This window comes from Carettochelys insculpta, chromosome 6, assembly GCF_033958435.1.
Source record: "Carettochelys insculpta isolate YL-2023 chromosome 6, ASM3395843v1, whole genome shotgun sequence".
Classification (NCBI taxonomy): Eukaryota; Metazoa; Chordata; order Testudines; family Carettochelyidae; genus Carettochelys; species Carettochelys insculpta.
This window is the reverse complement of record NC_134142.1, coordinates 107,504,085-107,519,507: the sequence shown is the minus strand read 5'-3', so window position 1 is coordinate 107,519,507 and position 15,423 is coordinate 107,504,085. Positions and strand designations below refer to the sequence as shown.

The 15,423-nt window shown below is 43.9% G+C and overlaps 1 protein-coding gene across 1 annotated transcript in view; it reads left to right on the top strand.

The window, feature by feature from the left end:
* PTPN5 (protein tyrosine phosphatase non-receptor type 5) overlaps window positions 1–15,423 on the top strand; it is a 103,763-nt gene that overhangs the window by 64,062 nt on the left and 24,278 nt on the right. The window contains exons 4-5 of the mRNA XM_074999053.1: window positions 2,934–3,017; window positions 10,824–11,062. Of these exons, the coding sequence (XP_074855154.1) occupies window positions 2,934–3,017; window positions 10,824–11,062 (323 nt within the window). The remainder of the gene's footprint in view (window positions 1–2,933; window positions 3,018–10,823; window positions 11,063–15,423) is intronic.

The following is a 15,423-nucleotide window of genomic DNA, read 5'->3' as shown; positions in this document are numbered from 1 at the left end:
TCTTCAGACCATAGCCAGACCAGAACAAAATATTGAGTCTGTTCTGGTCTGGCTATGGTCTGAAGAAGTGGGTCTGTCCCACGAAAGCTCACCTAATAAACTATTTTGCTAGTCTTTAAAGTGCTACTTGACTGCTTTTTGTTTTGATAGTGTATAGACTAGCACGGCTTACTCTCTGTTACTATTCAACATGGTTTACATTAGTGTGAGTTAATCTAGTGAGTTATCAATATAATTATATTAGAACAGGTGTCTGTAATGTAGAGAGCACCTTGGGGTCTACACTCTAGTCAGAGGTGTGGTTGCAGCACGGGCTGGTATACCTGCACTGACTATAACTAGCACAATTAAAGCCCTGGCTACCAATGAGACCACGTACTCATGGTCCCCACAGGGCTTGTATAGACCAGACTGAAGTTTACACCAAAGCATCTTCACTGCTATAGGTAGCCATGCTAACTAGACCACAGCTAACACAGATATGTCAGCTTGTGCTACAGTGCTACAGCCAGTTGCAGTGTAGCCAACTCCTTAGTTAAATGAGGCTAGGATGATAAACATCTTTGAAAATAAGCAAAAATATGTTATCATGTGGGTACTTGGAGTCACAGTACAGGCAGGTGATCCTGAGTTAGTATATGAGGTGCTTAAACCACACTGGAGACTTCTTTCTGTACTCCCTGAACAGCATTTGTGAACTTATATATTACCTGCCCTTTCATTTATTATTGCCAAGTGGTTTTCATCTGGCCTTTCTCAGATAGATTCATAACGTATAATCAAAACTCCTCCTACAACAGGAGGCACTTAGAAAAGCTGCATGTTATTTGCAGTATAATTTGTCAATTTAAAATTAAGCGTTCAGCCCAGAAATGTACAGACTTCCATGACTTGAAGTGAAAGTAAGGTAGAGGAGGTTCACTGTGGAGGGGTGTGATGCTTAGAATGCAGTATAACAGGATGAGCGAGTTTGAAAGGACATTCACCTGAAAAAAAAAACAAGCACACATCCCCACAGTTTTGAATATAAACATTTGATAGGCACACCTGGACTTGTAAATGTGTTTGTAGCAATTTCACTCTCTTAAATAAAGTCCCTAGAAATGTCCTAAGTAGAGCGATGATACTGTTGTCAGGCTGACTCAGCATGGCAGCACCTTCTGCTGGTCACACTGGGAATTAGCATAGTACATTGGCATTTTGGGCACTGTCTTGCCCACACTGCTCCACTGTCTTTACCATCTCCCTGTGGGGCTGCACCATTCCCTGGACTACGCTGTCCACCTCAGGACGCTGCCCTCTATCCGTGCCTATCACTTGATTCTCCTCCCTTCTGGGGGTATCAGGATTCTTCAGCCACATACCTGCCACTGTGGGCAACTGTAGCCCTCAAGTCTAGCCTCTCACCTCAGGAGCAAACTGCTGTCCTTAAAGGCAAGGTGCAGTACAAGAGGGAAGGGGAGGGAACCCAGGCCTGCCCTCTAGGCTGGGTATTGAGCCAGGGACCTGCTGGTGGCAGCCATGTCCTAACCTCCTTCACTCCCCTTGACACTTGCACCTTCCTGGGGCTTGTGTCAATACCTATATCCTGGCAGGTATCAGACTGCAGCTTCACTCCAGCTCCCCTGAGCCTGCCTAGCACTTCTGTCTCCAAGGTGCCCCTGTCTGCCTCCCCAACAGGGACCCAGCTCCTTCTCCCTTGCTGGTCAGCAGGCCTGCCAGCAGTGGGGTCAAAGGGGGCAGTTGCCCTGGGCCTGTTTGAAATGCCACAGCAGCACTGCTCTGCACAGGTGCGAAGGAGTGGGGGATCAGAGCTGCAGTCCTGGCTGTACTATGGGCTAGTTGTCCTTGGTCCTGCCATTGGCGACATCCCTTTCAGGGGCCTGGCCTTTGCTCCGGGGTTTGCGGTGGCTGTCAGCCCTGCTGCTGGTCAGGGGAGAGTGAGCTCCCCTCAGCTCTGCCATCTTTTATAGGGACCATTCTGACCCTGATTGACTAACTTCTCCCTGTACCATGATTAGCTAGGGCTGCACAGGCCCCCTCCCCTCCCAGCTTGCTTTTTAACCCTTTCCCTGCCAAAATGGTGTTGTCACCCCACTACAGATGCTCACTCTGTAATATGGTAACATCCCATTACATTGAAAGAGATGATGATTGTATTCCCATGTCTCTCTAAACAAAAGCCAACTGCTGTAATGATTGTTTTGTTTCTACTATTTACATGGCAAGAATGTGTAAATCTATTAAAACTTCCTAAACAAATAATTTAAAAATATTACAAGTCTGCATGCGCACAGATGTTCATGCATATCATTGGTTATTATTTATTACAGCACTATTCCCTTGCAAAAGAAAGCTTTGACACAGTAAAGAGGAAACAATCTGCTAACATTCAGAAAAGTCACTCTTCACCATGGATGTCTTGAGCGGAACTAAACCAGCCAATTCTGTAAACACCTGGCCTTATTGAAGTCAGTGGGAGTTCTGCCACTTGCTTCTGCAGGGCCAGAATTTTACCTCTGCTCTTTTTGCATACCTGGACTAATCCTGCAGCCCTTATTCAAGCAGAACTCCTGGAGAAGTTTGTAGCAGTTTGGGATTTTGTTCCTATTTTTGAATATCGTATTGAGTGAAAGTCACCTTGGTGCAGAGGACCAGCATGAGACCTATGCACTACTTACTGTCAACGTAAGGCCTTCTATGTAGCACATTGTGGACAGGCATGACTTTCACGCATAGTGCTGTAAATGGGCGTAGCATTTTATATAACATGTAAAAACCACAAGGTTTCTGGATCGTGGAGTTTATGCTAAAGAAAGATAGCAGTATAACAATACATGTGAAATGAATACCATGAACACTAGTTTCTCCTGTATGCCCTTATGTCATGTCCCTTAAATGCTCTGTGAGTTGTCATTTTCATGATTTCACAGGATCTGACCGGAGTTGGAAGCATCGCGATGCTGTATTTCCTGCTGTCTTTAGTTTCGCTTGGATTGTTACTCATTGGAACTCTGGTAAGCACCTGTATTAGAAATCCAGTGTTCTTACTGAATGGCACTAAATTATTCACACCCTTTAGCCATGTGTTCTTACCGTGTGTCTCATTTACTTTGAGTTGTTTGATTTCAAAATAAGACCTTTGGGCTATTTCCACATAATTACTGCACGCTTTATGTAGCAAAAGTGTGGCATGCACTTTCCCATGTTCGGCTTTCTGATGAATGGTGATTCATCAGATCCCTTTATTCCTCCATGCACAGGTGGAGAAAGTATTCTTACATTGAACGGGAGGGGTGGAGTCCAGCAAATGAAGGATCTAATCTTACTGCCTCAGCAGCCAGTTGCGAAATACCCATTAATGCCAGTAGCAACAGGAGAGATCACGTAGGACTGAAGAGATTTTGGACTGTATTAGTAAAAACAGTCATCCCCTTATGTTCTGCTAGCACTCAGCTAGCTGAGAACAGAGGGAGAGCACATGACCCTTGTCCATGGATGATGCAGCTGGCGTGAAAGCAGGCACTGCCTGGGAAACTTAGGAGGAAGTCTTGGTGATTCGGGGGTCTCTGGTCACATACCCTCAGGCCTCACTTCTTCTTTTCTTTTCTTTGGAGGTAGGGAATGAAATTCTTGAAAATAGATTTTAGAAATATGGAAATGCCAATAGACTGTGATTCTGTGCCTCTCTGTAATATATCTTGTGACTGCCCAGGAGGTAACAGCAGTTAACATGCATGCGGCGTGTGTGAATAAGCATTATAATGCACTGTATACCATAGTTAAGTTTGCTCTGGGACAATATACTGCTGAGGGCTTATGCATAATGCATGAGGCTGAATGTACTTTTAAAACGCATTCACAAAGCAGAGTAAATGAGTGTTAATACCACCATTATTCTGATCACTGGTGTGGGCAATGAGGTTAGCCTGACTCTGTAATTTTCTACTTTTTGATGCTGCTGTTCTTTAGCCAGGTGTATTGTGTGATCAAATAATAAACTTCTGAGGAATCGTATAATTGCACATAATAAAGTACAAGAATTGGACTTTTCATATTCTCTGTGAACTGTGTGAATTTAAGGCAGTTTTATATTGAAACATGCCAAGCTGCATAATGAGATAAATTAGAGTAAGAGGGGCGCAGTTTCCTCATGGAAATGTATCTGTCCCCTTTGTAGGTGTGGTAGAACATTATGGAACTCCTTTGTAGTCAAATCATTTATGTCACATGAGTAAACTCTAAGTGAATGGTCACTGTGCACAAAAATTCCAATCTCATTTTTACTGCTGTGAATGAGAAGTAACTCTGTTTAAGCTGAGAGTTACTCCTGATTTACACCTGTATAAACAAGAACAGAATTTTGTCCTGTACGGTCATTGTAATGTGTTGAAGTGATCTGAGACTTTTGTGTAACAAACCAATTTAAACTAGATGAGAATCCTACAGTCTGCTGTGAATGCTGCATAAGGCTGATTTCTCTGTGCGCACAGAGTGCTCTTCTAACACAGACAAGTCACAGAGTGGCTCTACCTACTGCAACACCTCCTTTGGCTAGGTTACATGGGTTTTACTTCTGCTGTTACGGGCATTTGCAGAACAGTACCATGGGAATAATAAGCTTACTTACCAAGAAATTTGAAAATAACATGGCTTGGCAGTGTTTCTACAACCCCCGCTTGTAGGAGAATGGACAGTTTTATGAATGAGATTCTCTGAATTTACCCCAGCTGCCTCTCAAACTCGCCTCTTTTGATTGCTGTTTGTAGTTTTTTAACCATGTCTGCTTGGAAGGGATTTGCACAGGAAGCAAACTAGAGGGTGATGTTTTCTAGACAGAAGTACATATATGTTGATATTCTTTTTACCAAAGAAAAAATCCTGTATACTGTACTCCCAATAAAGGGAGAAAGGGAGAGTGTGATAATCTTTAAAATGATGCATCAAAGTACAGACAGAGGAGAGGGAGATTATGCATCCCTTATTCAAGAGTTGTCCTAGTTTATCCCCCTGCTTCAGTGACCCCGATATGCAAAGGTGTTATGTTGCCAGAATGCAGGTCTGCCTAAACATGCCTCTTCTTGCTCTCAGTCCAACTTACCTGCCTTCAGCCCTGGACAGGGGCCTGCAACCTGTGACTCCAGAGCCAAACGCAGCTCTTTAAGTAAAGTTTAAAATGAAAACAAAAACAAAAAAAAACCCTTCCTGATAATTTTTGATATTTCAGTGACCAACCCCTGTTCCAGGAGCCTTAGGGCTCCTGTTTGCCATGGAGGCAATGAAGATTTGGCACAGCTAACCGTGCACTTGGTATAATTTCCCTGCTCTGGGGGTATTTCCAGGGGAGGGCACCTCATGCCTACCTTGCAGCTCTTTTGTACCAGAACATCTATAGCTCAACAACAAATTGGACACTTAGATTCTCTTGGGGCAAGGTTTTATTCAGCTCTTCCTCTTCTGTGAGGTAGTAGATAAACTGAGTGCAGACAGCTCTGTGTGTGTGTGTGTGGGGTGTCCTAATTACACCTTCAAATCTGAGGTCCTTTCTGCTCTGTGTGCATATTCAGAGCTGTGTCTACACGTGCACGCTACTTCGAAGTAGCGGCACTAACTTTGAAATAGCGCCCGTCACGGCTACACGTGTTGGGCGCTATTTCGATGTTAACATCGACGTTAAGCGGCGAGACGTCGAAGCCGCAAACCCCATGAGGGGATAGGAATAGTGCCCTACTTCGACGTTCAACGTCGAAGTAGGGAACGTGTAGTCGTTGTGCATCCCGCAACATCGAAATTGCGGGGTCCTCCATGGTGGCCATCAGCTGAGAGGTTGAGAGACGCTCTCTCTCCAGCCCCTGCGGGGCTCTATGGTCACCGTGTGCAGCAGCCCTTAGCCCAGGGCTTCTGGCTGCTGCTGCTGCAGCTGGGGATCCATGCTGCATGCACAGGGTCTGCAACCAGTTGTTGGCTCTGTGGATCTTGTGTTGTTTAGTGCAACTGTGTCTGGGAGGGGCCCTTTAAGGGAGCGGCTTGCTGTTGAGTCCGCCCTGTGACCCTGTCTGCAGCTGTGCCTGGCACCCTTATTTCGATGTGTGCTACTGTGGCGTGTAGACGTTCCCTCGCAGCGCCTATTTCGATGTGGTGCTGCGCAACGTCGATGTTGAACATCGACGTTGCCAGCCCTGGAGGACGTGTAGACGTTAGTCATCGAAATAGCCTATTTCGATGTAGCGGTCACGTGTAGACGTAGCCCAGGATTGCACAAAGCCCAGCTAATCCCCATGGATTATTAGAGTTCGTAGTACTAGAAAATGTATCTTTATTCATTGTGTAAGTTATGACATCCTTTCCCAGGAATATGGACCGTGATGCGCTGCTACTGAACACATTAAATCCCAGCCATGGACATCGACCAGCTCTACCTAGGGACTGAGACTTTTGTAACTGATATGGTGGGCTCCCTTCCCTTCCTGAGTGCTAGCTAGAGCATGCCCTGGTGCTCACCCTTGTAGAAGAGGCCAGCACAAAGCCTCTAGCACAGACCAGGGTTACAATTTTCGAAGCTGACTAATTTACCATTTATTTGAAATTCTATTAATTTTAAATGTAATTTAATTTCCTCCAGTTGCTCATTATTCTTATTCCCCACACGCATTTACAACATAGAGGAAAATGCCTTTATTTCTAAAGGAAGTTAGTTGTTCTACCCTATTGAACCACTGACAAATTCACCCCTACCTGGCTAGCCAGCTTTGCACAGGAGCCCATTGTGTTTAAGGGCTGCCTAGGCCTTGTGTTGGACAACCTGCACAGTGGTGAATTACAGGTGCACAGACTGCCCCCGTAAATGTTGGTGCTTCCTGCAGTTCCTGCTGCACGTGGAGTGCTCCAGACAAGTGACCTACCACAGACATCCCAGAGAGGGCAGTGAGGAAGAGCTGAACATGTATGCAGCAGGGAGCAACCGAAAAGTTGTAGCAGTGGGTGCTCTGTGGAGCTCAGAGCAGAATTTTGCCCTCCTGAGTTGGGCTGGCTTCACATCACCTCCTAAGTGAGTTTCAGATGCAACTGAGAAACCTCTGTGTTAAGTTGTGATCACAGAGCTTAGGCTGTTCATTAGCATATTTGGAGTTGCCCCAGCTCCACAAATAGATTAGACCATGCACAGTAACATTGGACGTGATAGGCACTGATGGAGGCAACCAGTGTGCTGTTTGTAAGGGGTGCATTGGTCAAGTGCCCACACCCTCCCCTCCACCCTCTATCCCTTGTTGCTTGTAGGAGAAGACTCTCTGCCAGGGACACTTGGGGACAGGGCAGATGTGCCTTACTGATTAGGAGAATCTAGGCATCTGCCTGGGGGGAGACCTCCCAACTCTCTAAGCATCACTGCCCCTCTGAAAAATCTGTCCCATAGTTCTCCCACCTACACCCAATAAGATTCCAGGTTTGCTTCCAGACTCCCTCCCAGCAGTTACTTCCCTCTCCCTCAGCTCCTCTGTTATCCCTAACTCGCCCCCTCCAAGCCTTTGCATGGCTTCTGAGAGGTACAGGAAGTATGATCTGGTACTGTAGTTTAAATGAATTATTACTCAGAGTTCTCTATTAATATGCCTACTAAAGAACCTGTTTATCAAAAAACATTTCCTGAATCTTTTGTTATTTGTGGTGTTAGACACAGTTGCTGACAGGTATTTTGAAACAAACTACCAAAGTAATTGAAACCAGTGTCATCATATTGTGCTATTTTGACAAATAAGATAAGCAGAAATTTGCAGAATTGTAAAATATTGTGTGCAGAACTTTTCATTTTTTGGCACAGAATTCCCATAGAATAATTTTAGAGAGGAGTTGTTGGACTCACCTACAGCAAGAGCAAATCTACCTCTCAAAAGGTTTCAGGCTGTGGCCATTCTCTTACCTCAAGTCATTCTCAGTCCCAAGCTGGCAATTAGAACTTGCTTTTTCCTTCTTGGCCACATGGCCTCATGCACATATGTAACACCACTTTTAGGCTTTGTCTTCATTGCCTACAAGCCCAGCTTCTGTCCATGTACTCGTTGAAGAAGGACAACAGCCTGCAAGGTATCACTTCTCCCCAGAGTTTGAAACTCTTCCATCTAGTGGACAAAGCCAAAGCTTTGGGTGCGATCCCTCCCTTTCATCACACAGACTTATGAGGCTACCTTTGTTACCAATGCCTCCCTCTTTGCTTGGGGCGCTTACTTGGGCAGTCACGTGGCACAAGGCCTCAGGACCCTTTAGAATGCATATCAGTTTACAAGAACTGAAGGCATTCTGTCTAGCCTGCAGTGCCTTCCTCCCACTCCCCCAATCCAGATGTTGGATAACATGACATCTGTAGTTTATGCAAATGAACAGGCAAGAGCAAGGTTCCTCCCTCTGTGCATAGAAACAGTGGCCTTCTGGCACCAGTGAATCCCCCATTGTAGAATCCTGTCAGCAGCATATTTACCAAGAGTGCAGAATTCCCTAGCTGACTGCCTGAGCAGAATTTTTTTTTTGCAAATGGGAAGTTCGCAGTTTGATCCTCAGCAACATCTGTGCCCAGTGAGGAGTGTTGGCCTGGGATCTTTTCACAGTGTGGATAAACAGGACGCTTACTTGGTACTGCTGCAGAGCAGCCCTAAGTAAGAGTTCAGTGAAAGAGGCCCTTTGGATGTCATGGATAATTTTTGATATCCATTCCTTCCCATCCCATGGATACCTCAGGATCTGCAGAAGATCCACAAAGACAGCTCAAGCACCCTGATTGTGCCCAAATGGCTAAGACAGTTTTGGTTATGGGTATGACAAAGCTTTCTGTTCATGCACACACAAGCATCCTGCATTGCCAGACCTTTTAACACAGCTACAGATAGGGTCAGCCACCCATCCAGGACTTCAGCACTCAGGGCCTGGTATTTGGATAGGCACCAGAAACCGAGCGCTCGTGTTCTAGGCTGGTGCAGTCCATCCTGGGGAAGGTCTGTGTTGGATATTAGGAAAAATTATTTCACTAGAAGCGGTCCATAGAAATGCAACAAACCTAAGTTTGGAAATAATGAGTTCATACCTCTAACCTTCGTGCTTCAAGCCTCACTTAAAATTACACTGTTGATTTATATTTAGCCCACAATTTCTATAAAACTCAACACCAATAGAAATGTTTCCCTAATTTTTTAAATAATTGCACTGTAAGCAGATCTGTTTAAACAGATGTCCATTCCCTTTTACTGCTTTTAACCCAAGCATTACAGTGTGGTGCTAGTGCATGAGAACCTAACATTGAAGCTGTCTATAAACAAAAGGGAAAACTGGTTGCATTAATTTTCGTTGCTCAAGCTGAGAGAAATGCCAAAAATAAATGACAGGTATGTCTAGTGACAAGGAAATAGGCTTTTAAAATCCTTTCTGAGTTAATATTCTAGGTTGTTGTTTATAACTTAGGGAAAGAAACTTGACTTGTTGACAGAGCATGATTTTTTATATTTGCCAGTGTCCCTTTAAAATAAAACAAAAAAAGCCCAAGAAAGGCTTTTTCTGGTGAGATGCTGAGTGCTTACAAACTCCCTTGAACTCAAAATGAATTGAGGGCACTCAGCACGTGAAAGGAGGAGGGCCGTGCTTTGCAGGACCTACCGCCAAATGAGTTTGAGTTAGATTGTTCCTAGTGAGACTTAACCTCAGACCAAGATCCAAACATGTCAGGACTTTGCCGAAGTTCAGATATGATCTCAGACTTTGCCACTAGAGCCTGTTGCTAACTGGAAATAAATCCAACCTAATGTTTTCAAACAATATAATCTGCCACTACGTTTGTGTAAACCAGTATGGCTGGGGTTTTCAGAGGGCCTTAACTCCCCCTGTAAGTCAGTGCTCTGGCAGATCTAAGTAATAGTATTAATTTAGGAGCTACAAAATTTTATTAACAAAACGTACTCGGAATAATTACTGTGCGCACTAGTCAGTATCTCTCAGAGGAATGGGCTAAATGCACGAATAATGGATGAAATTCTGTACCCTGTTCTATGTATGAAGTCAGATTGGGTGAACATAACAGTATCTTCTGGCCTTAAAAGTGATGGTACAACAGCTTTTAAATTTGTATCGTTCTTGACACATTCTTTTTACTATAGACGTTTACTTTAAGGCATCTATTTCGCATAATGTAACAGAATTCATTATGCAGTTTATTTCTTCTTTCAGTCAGACTATTAGATTGCAAAAGATTTTTTCACTGAACTGAAAATGGGTGCCAGTTTTATGTAGCATTTAAGGGCCATCAGAAACCTTGTGAAAAAGGTGTTTTCATGAAGAATAAGTGTGAGTTTGGGATATGGTGCCAGATCCTCCAAGAATTGAGGTTTGGGAAACTGGTATTTATGTATTTTAAACCTCACCAAATACCAGGTGGATAGCATCTAAATCAGGGAAGGTTATAATCTGTAGATTAACAGGAGTGGATGTAGTTGTGCTAACATTCTGTGAAAGTCGATCAATTAAACAAAAGGACGGTGATTTCACATTGGGCATGTATGTAATGGTCACAAGCACAGAATGCTTCCACTGTGTTCCAGAGCAAAGAGTGACAGGCTGCAGGGAACCATCCGTGCTTGGAAGCAGAAATAGAATAGGAAAGGGTGTATTCTTGTGTCTGTACAGGAAAGCTCCTCTTGTGTGGAGCCCTCTCGATCTCTTTGGTGCAGTTCTGTTAGACTGGGGTATAATAAATGAGATTATTGCTCCAAAGATGTACCTGTCCTTGTTTTATACAGACCACCTGGCACTACACAGATAGTTTTAAAACTTTTTTTTTATTCCAGATCTGGTATCTTTTGAAAACCCATCCGGATCCCCCCTTTCCATTACAAGAGGACAGGCGTCAGTCTGTGAGCCGCCAGCCTTCATTCACGTACTCGGAGTGGACAGAGGATAAAAACGAAGATGATTTTCTAGATTTGGATCCAGTGCCAGAAACACCAGTTTTCGACTGTGTGATGGACATCAAAGCAGAGACGGATCCAGCAACTCTAACAGTTAAGTCAGTCGGATTGCAAGAAAGGTAAGTTACTTCTGGCAGAGAGCAAGGAGTTTGGCGCAAGTTGTGTAGAGTGTGAAAGTTCTGAATGGACCAAACTGGTAATTTCAGTACATTAATGTGTTTTGTTTTTAAAATATCAGTTCTATACTGAATGGTTATTTGAAATGTGCTTTGTTTCTAGGACAGTCACAGCTATAAGATTTATAGTGAGTGTTTGTTTTATCAGTATTAAAATACATGAACTTTCTGGGCAAGTGTTACCAAATCTCATTCTTAATCTGTGTTTTTTGCCTTTAGCAAATCCATTTGTATTTCATCAGCCTCTTATTTTTATCTGTGTGTTTATTTTGTTTAGATTCCAAAAATAGTAACCGTGTATTATAAAATCTCTGCAGTCTTTTCTACTGTAGTCTTTTACACTCTGTAGTCTTTTCTACTTTCCTATTTTATTTCTTCATATCACTAAGGTTGACAGGCTAGTTTTTTCCAAAAGTAATTTATCACGCATCTGGCTGCCAGAAGTAATTGTATTATAAATGGGTCATTCCTCAGGTCGGTAACCTTCTTTGGATTGTAAAATAATAGAACCGCTATGGATTAAGTTCATATTTACTCCTGGCCCCAGCTGGGACAGCCGTGTTTTGGCTGGAAGGAAATCACTCCTGAGGAAGAGCAACTTTACAGTGGAAGGAAGAAGGCGTGTGTGTCAGACTGACATTCATTGCATATTGATTCTTTTTTCACTCATAGTCACACAAAAATGCAGGCTGTGATAGGTAGGCATTCCTTGGAAAGCACAGGTCACAACAAATACCTAGACCTGGAGTCTGGAGGTGGGGTTTGCGCTTTCAGTTAGCTGGAACTAAGTCTGAGACTTTCATCCTCAGGATTATTTGTTTCACTCTGATAGTCTAAAGACTAAGTGCGTGTGCACAGAAGAAATGGAACTGCATTGAAATGCACCAGTCAGCTGCTCGGTTGACTGCAGCTGAGACTGAGATATACAGATACAGAGATCTTATCTCTTTCACTTCATCTGAGTGTTGGCTGCAGCCCTTGGAAGCCTGGGACTTATCAGTTTCTTCACTGTCAATTCTATTTCTCTTTCCTCCTTTTTCCTATCGTTTGTATCAGTCAAATGGATGAAAGGAAAGAGGATCCTGAGAATGGAAGTCCCATCCAGCGGAGCTCTGCAAAGTCCTGTGGAGGGCCAAGATAGTGATTGTGCAAATCAGAATAGGTCATTTAAGGATGATGCTGTAGTAAGCATCACCCATCTTTATTCCCATGGTTCAGGCTTTATCAGACACACTAGCTGATAGTTCATTCTTTCATCTGAAGCTTAACGCAGGCTGCATATAATTTAACTCAGATAATTAAAGTGTGTCTGACCTAGTGAATTTTCAGATCTCCAAGAAGTTGCTAAATGGTTTAAAAATTGAGGTTAAATCAGTGGCTTGAATCTAACTGAGTTTAAAATAGTTTTTGCTCTTGCAGTTTAATGATTTTGTTGAATCGTTTTCTGTGTGTGCCCTCACACTCCTTATGTTGCTTTGCTCTATAGTGTGACATTCCATTGACCTAGGCGATGACCCCTTACCTACCCAAATCAATGATCCCTTTGCCATTTTTTACAGTAGTAGCAGGCTAAGCCTGTGAAATAAGTGTGTGGTCACTTATGCACTCTGCTGTCCCCAGTTACTTGGCACACTTACAAAAACAGGGGTTCTCGGACTGGGAGTGCTACCATACCCCCTGGCTTGAAGGGTTCCCATTGTACACTGGGTTTACACTTTGGTCTCATGGCTCTTAGCACCCCTATTATACGACTTGTTCCAGCTCCCCTGTATAAAAAGAGTCATTGCTGTTTCTTTGCAGGGGACAGCTAGCCAGTCAGGAACATAAAAGCTATTCCAGTTTATTAGAAGCAGCTAATGTCAGTATAGATTCTGCGACAATAATAAACAGGGCCATCCACACCACTAAGCAAGACGTGCAGCTGCATAGGGCATTGTCCCAAATTTTGTGGTGTCCTGTGCAGCTGAATGCTTCATATGGACTCTCACCACCCCCACTACCATGCCGTGACTGACCACCCCCATCTCAGTCCCAGTACAGCTACCCACCACTATGTCCCCTGGTTGCTCCTCAGGGCTCAGCTCCCAGCCCCCACTCACCAGGCGGTAGGGAGCAGCCCAAACAGGTTGGAGGACTCAGCACAAGGGGTGGCTAAAGAGAAACAGTGATTTCCCCTTAAAAGCACCACTTCTCTCGGCCTGGCTGCATGGCCGACAGCTGGTACTCCAGAGTCCTGGTCCTGCTCCAGGTTGCCAGCTGTCCCAGACCAGATGGAATGGACATCGCTGCAGTAAATCATGTCCCAAAAGCTGGTAATCCTTTTGCCCCTCAGGTTCAGTGTCCTTGCCCTCCCTGCACCGCCTCCTATGCGGCGTGGCCACGCCCTCAAGTGACTAATTGAAACCCTTTCAGTAAGAGAAGTATGTACAACTGGGGGTGAAAAGCAACTTTTTATTCCCAACCTAAACATATATTGGGGAGGCAAATTTCTATTTCAACTGTAAATTGTACTGTAGCAAGGAGCAGTCACAGGAAATATGTGTCAGTCTTAGTTTTTTTGCTCTTTTGTTGAATTATCTATCCACCCTTTCTCCCAGTCTCTCAAAATATTCTAACCCTGTTTTTTTTTCTTGAACCATTTATGCTGTAGTAAAGAACCCACATAGCTAAGGTCATAATGCACTAAGTACTAGTTTTTGAGATAGGGAAGGAACACTACCCAGTCACCTCCCTTCCCGAAGAAACATTAATAATATGTTGACATAGCTTCTTCCCACCCTGGTAGAACTGCTTCAGCTAGCACAGGAATAAAGCCTCTTCTGGGTTGGAATGTGACAGCTGCTTCGCAGTTCATACCAGTGCTGCCCAATACTGTAAGGATGGGAAGTGAAGAGAATCCTGTAGTTACCTGAAGCGGCAGAGAAGAATATAACTAGGTGAAACATAATTGCATGAACTGGATTTGAGCAGGATATGGGTAAACATGTAAAACTTTTCTGAAAAGTGCCATTATATACTCAATGACGGTCACTGGTCAGGACTTCTGTTTTGTGACTCATTGAAGACCATTCCCCTATGAATTTGTGTCGCAACAGCAGTCAGCGGGGTCAACATGGGCCCTGGGGTGTGGTGGGTTGAGCGCCTGGCTACATGCAAATGGAAGGGGCAGGGCCAATGCCAGTCAGATATTAGTGCCACCTGGACTGCAGTGCTGAGCTCCACCTTCCCTCACAGCCGTGTGGAGCTGCAGAGAGCTGCTGCCGCGGTGTTTCACAATTGTTTGTGTCTGTGTGGGTGTGTGTCCGCCCTGTCAGCAGGCCTGGCTGTTGTCCTGACAGAGGTCTGGATAAGATGTCTTTTGGAGACTGTCAGCACCAGTCCTTAATTAACCAAAGGGGAGTGATCCAAGCAGCTTCTTCTGCTTCTCTCTCCCTTGAGGCACGTGTGTTATCCGTACAGGAAACCCAGGGACTAAGGAATCTGCCTCCACGGTAGCGTCAAACTCTGCCGAAGGGGAAAGCAAACATAAGTCTACTGTGCAGTTGTACGAAGCCCTGCAACCAGGTCCTAGCAATCAGCCTATTACGTTATTTTTTTAACAGAGATTCAGAGATTGCATTTGGGTTTTACTCTTGAATGTGACGTGAACTTAGCAGCAATTTACGAAGCCTCTTGAAATTGATTTTAGATTTCTGTCTCTTCACTCAGCAACATCATATATTTAGGAAATGTAGTAAAGCCGAGCTCTCAGTATTGCTATGTATCACTCCATCTAAAAGCAATTTCAACATTTTGACTCTATAATTCTGGTACTTGAATAACCTGTATAAATTACAGTCATTCCTACACTCCTGACACGTACATTTTTATCATTATTTTTAACCTTCTGGGGTTTAAGGTTGTTTCCCCTTGTAGCTGTTGTTGATATTTTAATAGTAAGAAAAGCTTTTCAAGCAAAAAGATGATCCGTCGTAATGGCTCAGCTTTTCCTATCCGAACTCACATTTAATAATATGTTATTGTTCCTGCTGCTGTTCCACTGAAATAACATGGTTTTGTGATGAAGCGCAATTGAACATGAGCACGGGGTCAAAATGTGGTCTAAAGAAAACCACGGCCTGAATTTTTAATTGTGTGCCTACACTTAGGCAGGTCACCCCATATTTAATAGTGTCTAAATAAATATGGTGTGATTTGCAGAGCTGTTACTGCTTTCCTGAAGCTTCCTGCTCCACATCTTTGAGAGCTACCTCGCTTCTGTTTAGGTAGCTAAGAATGGGTAGAGGTGCTCAACTTCAGGTGTT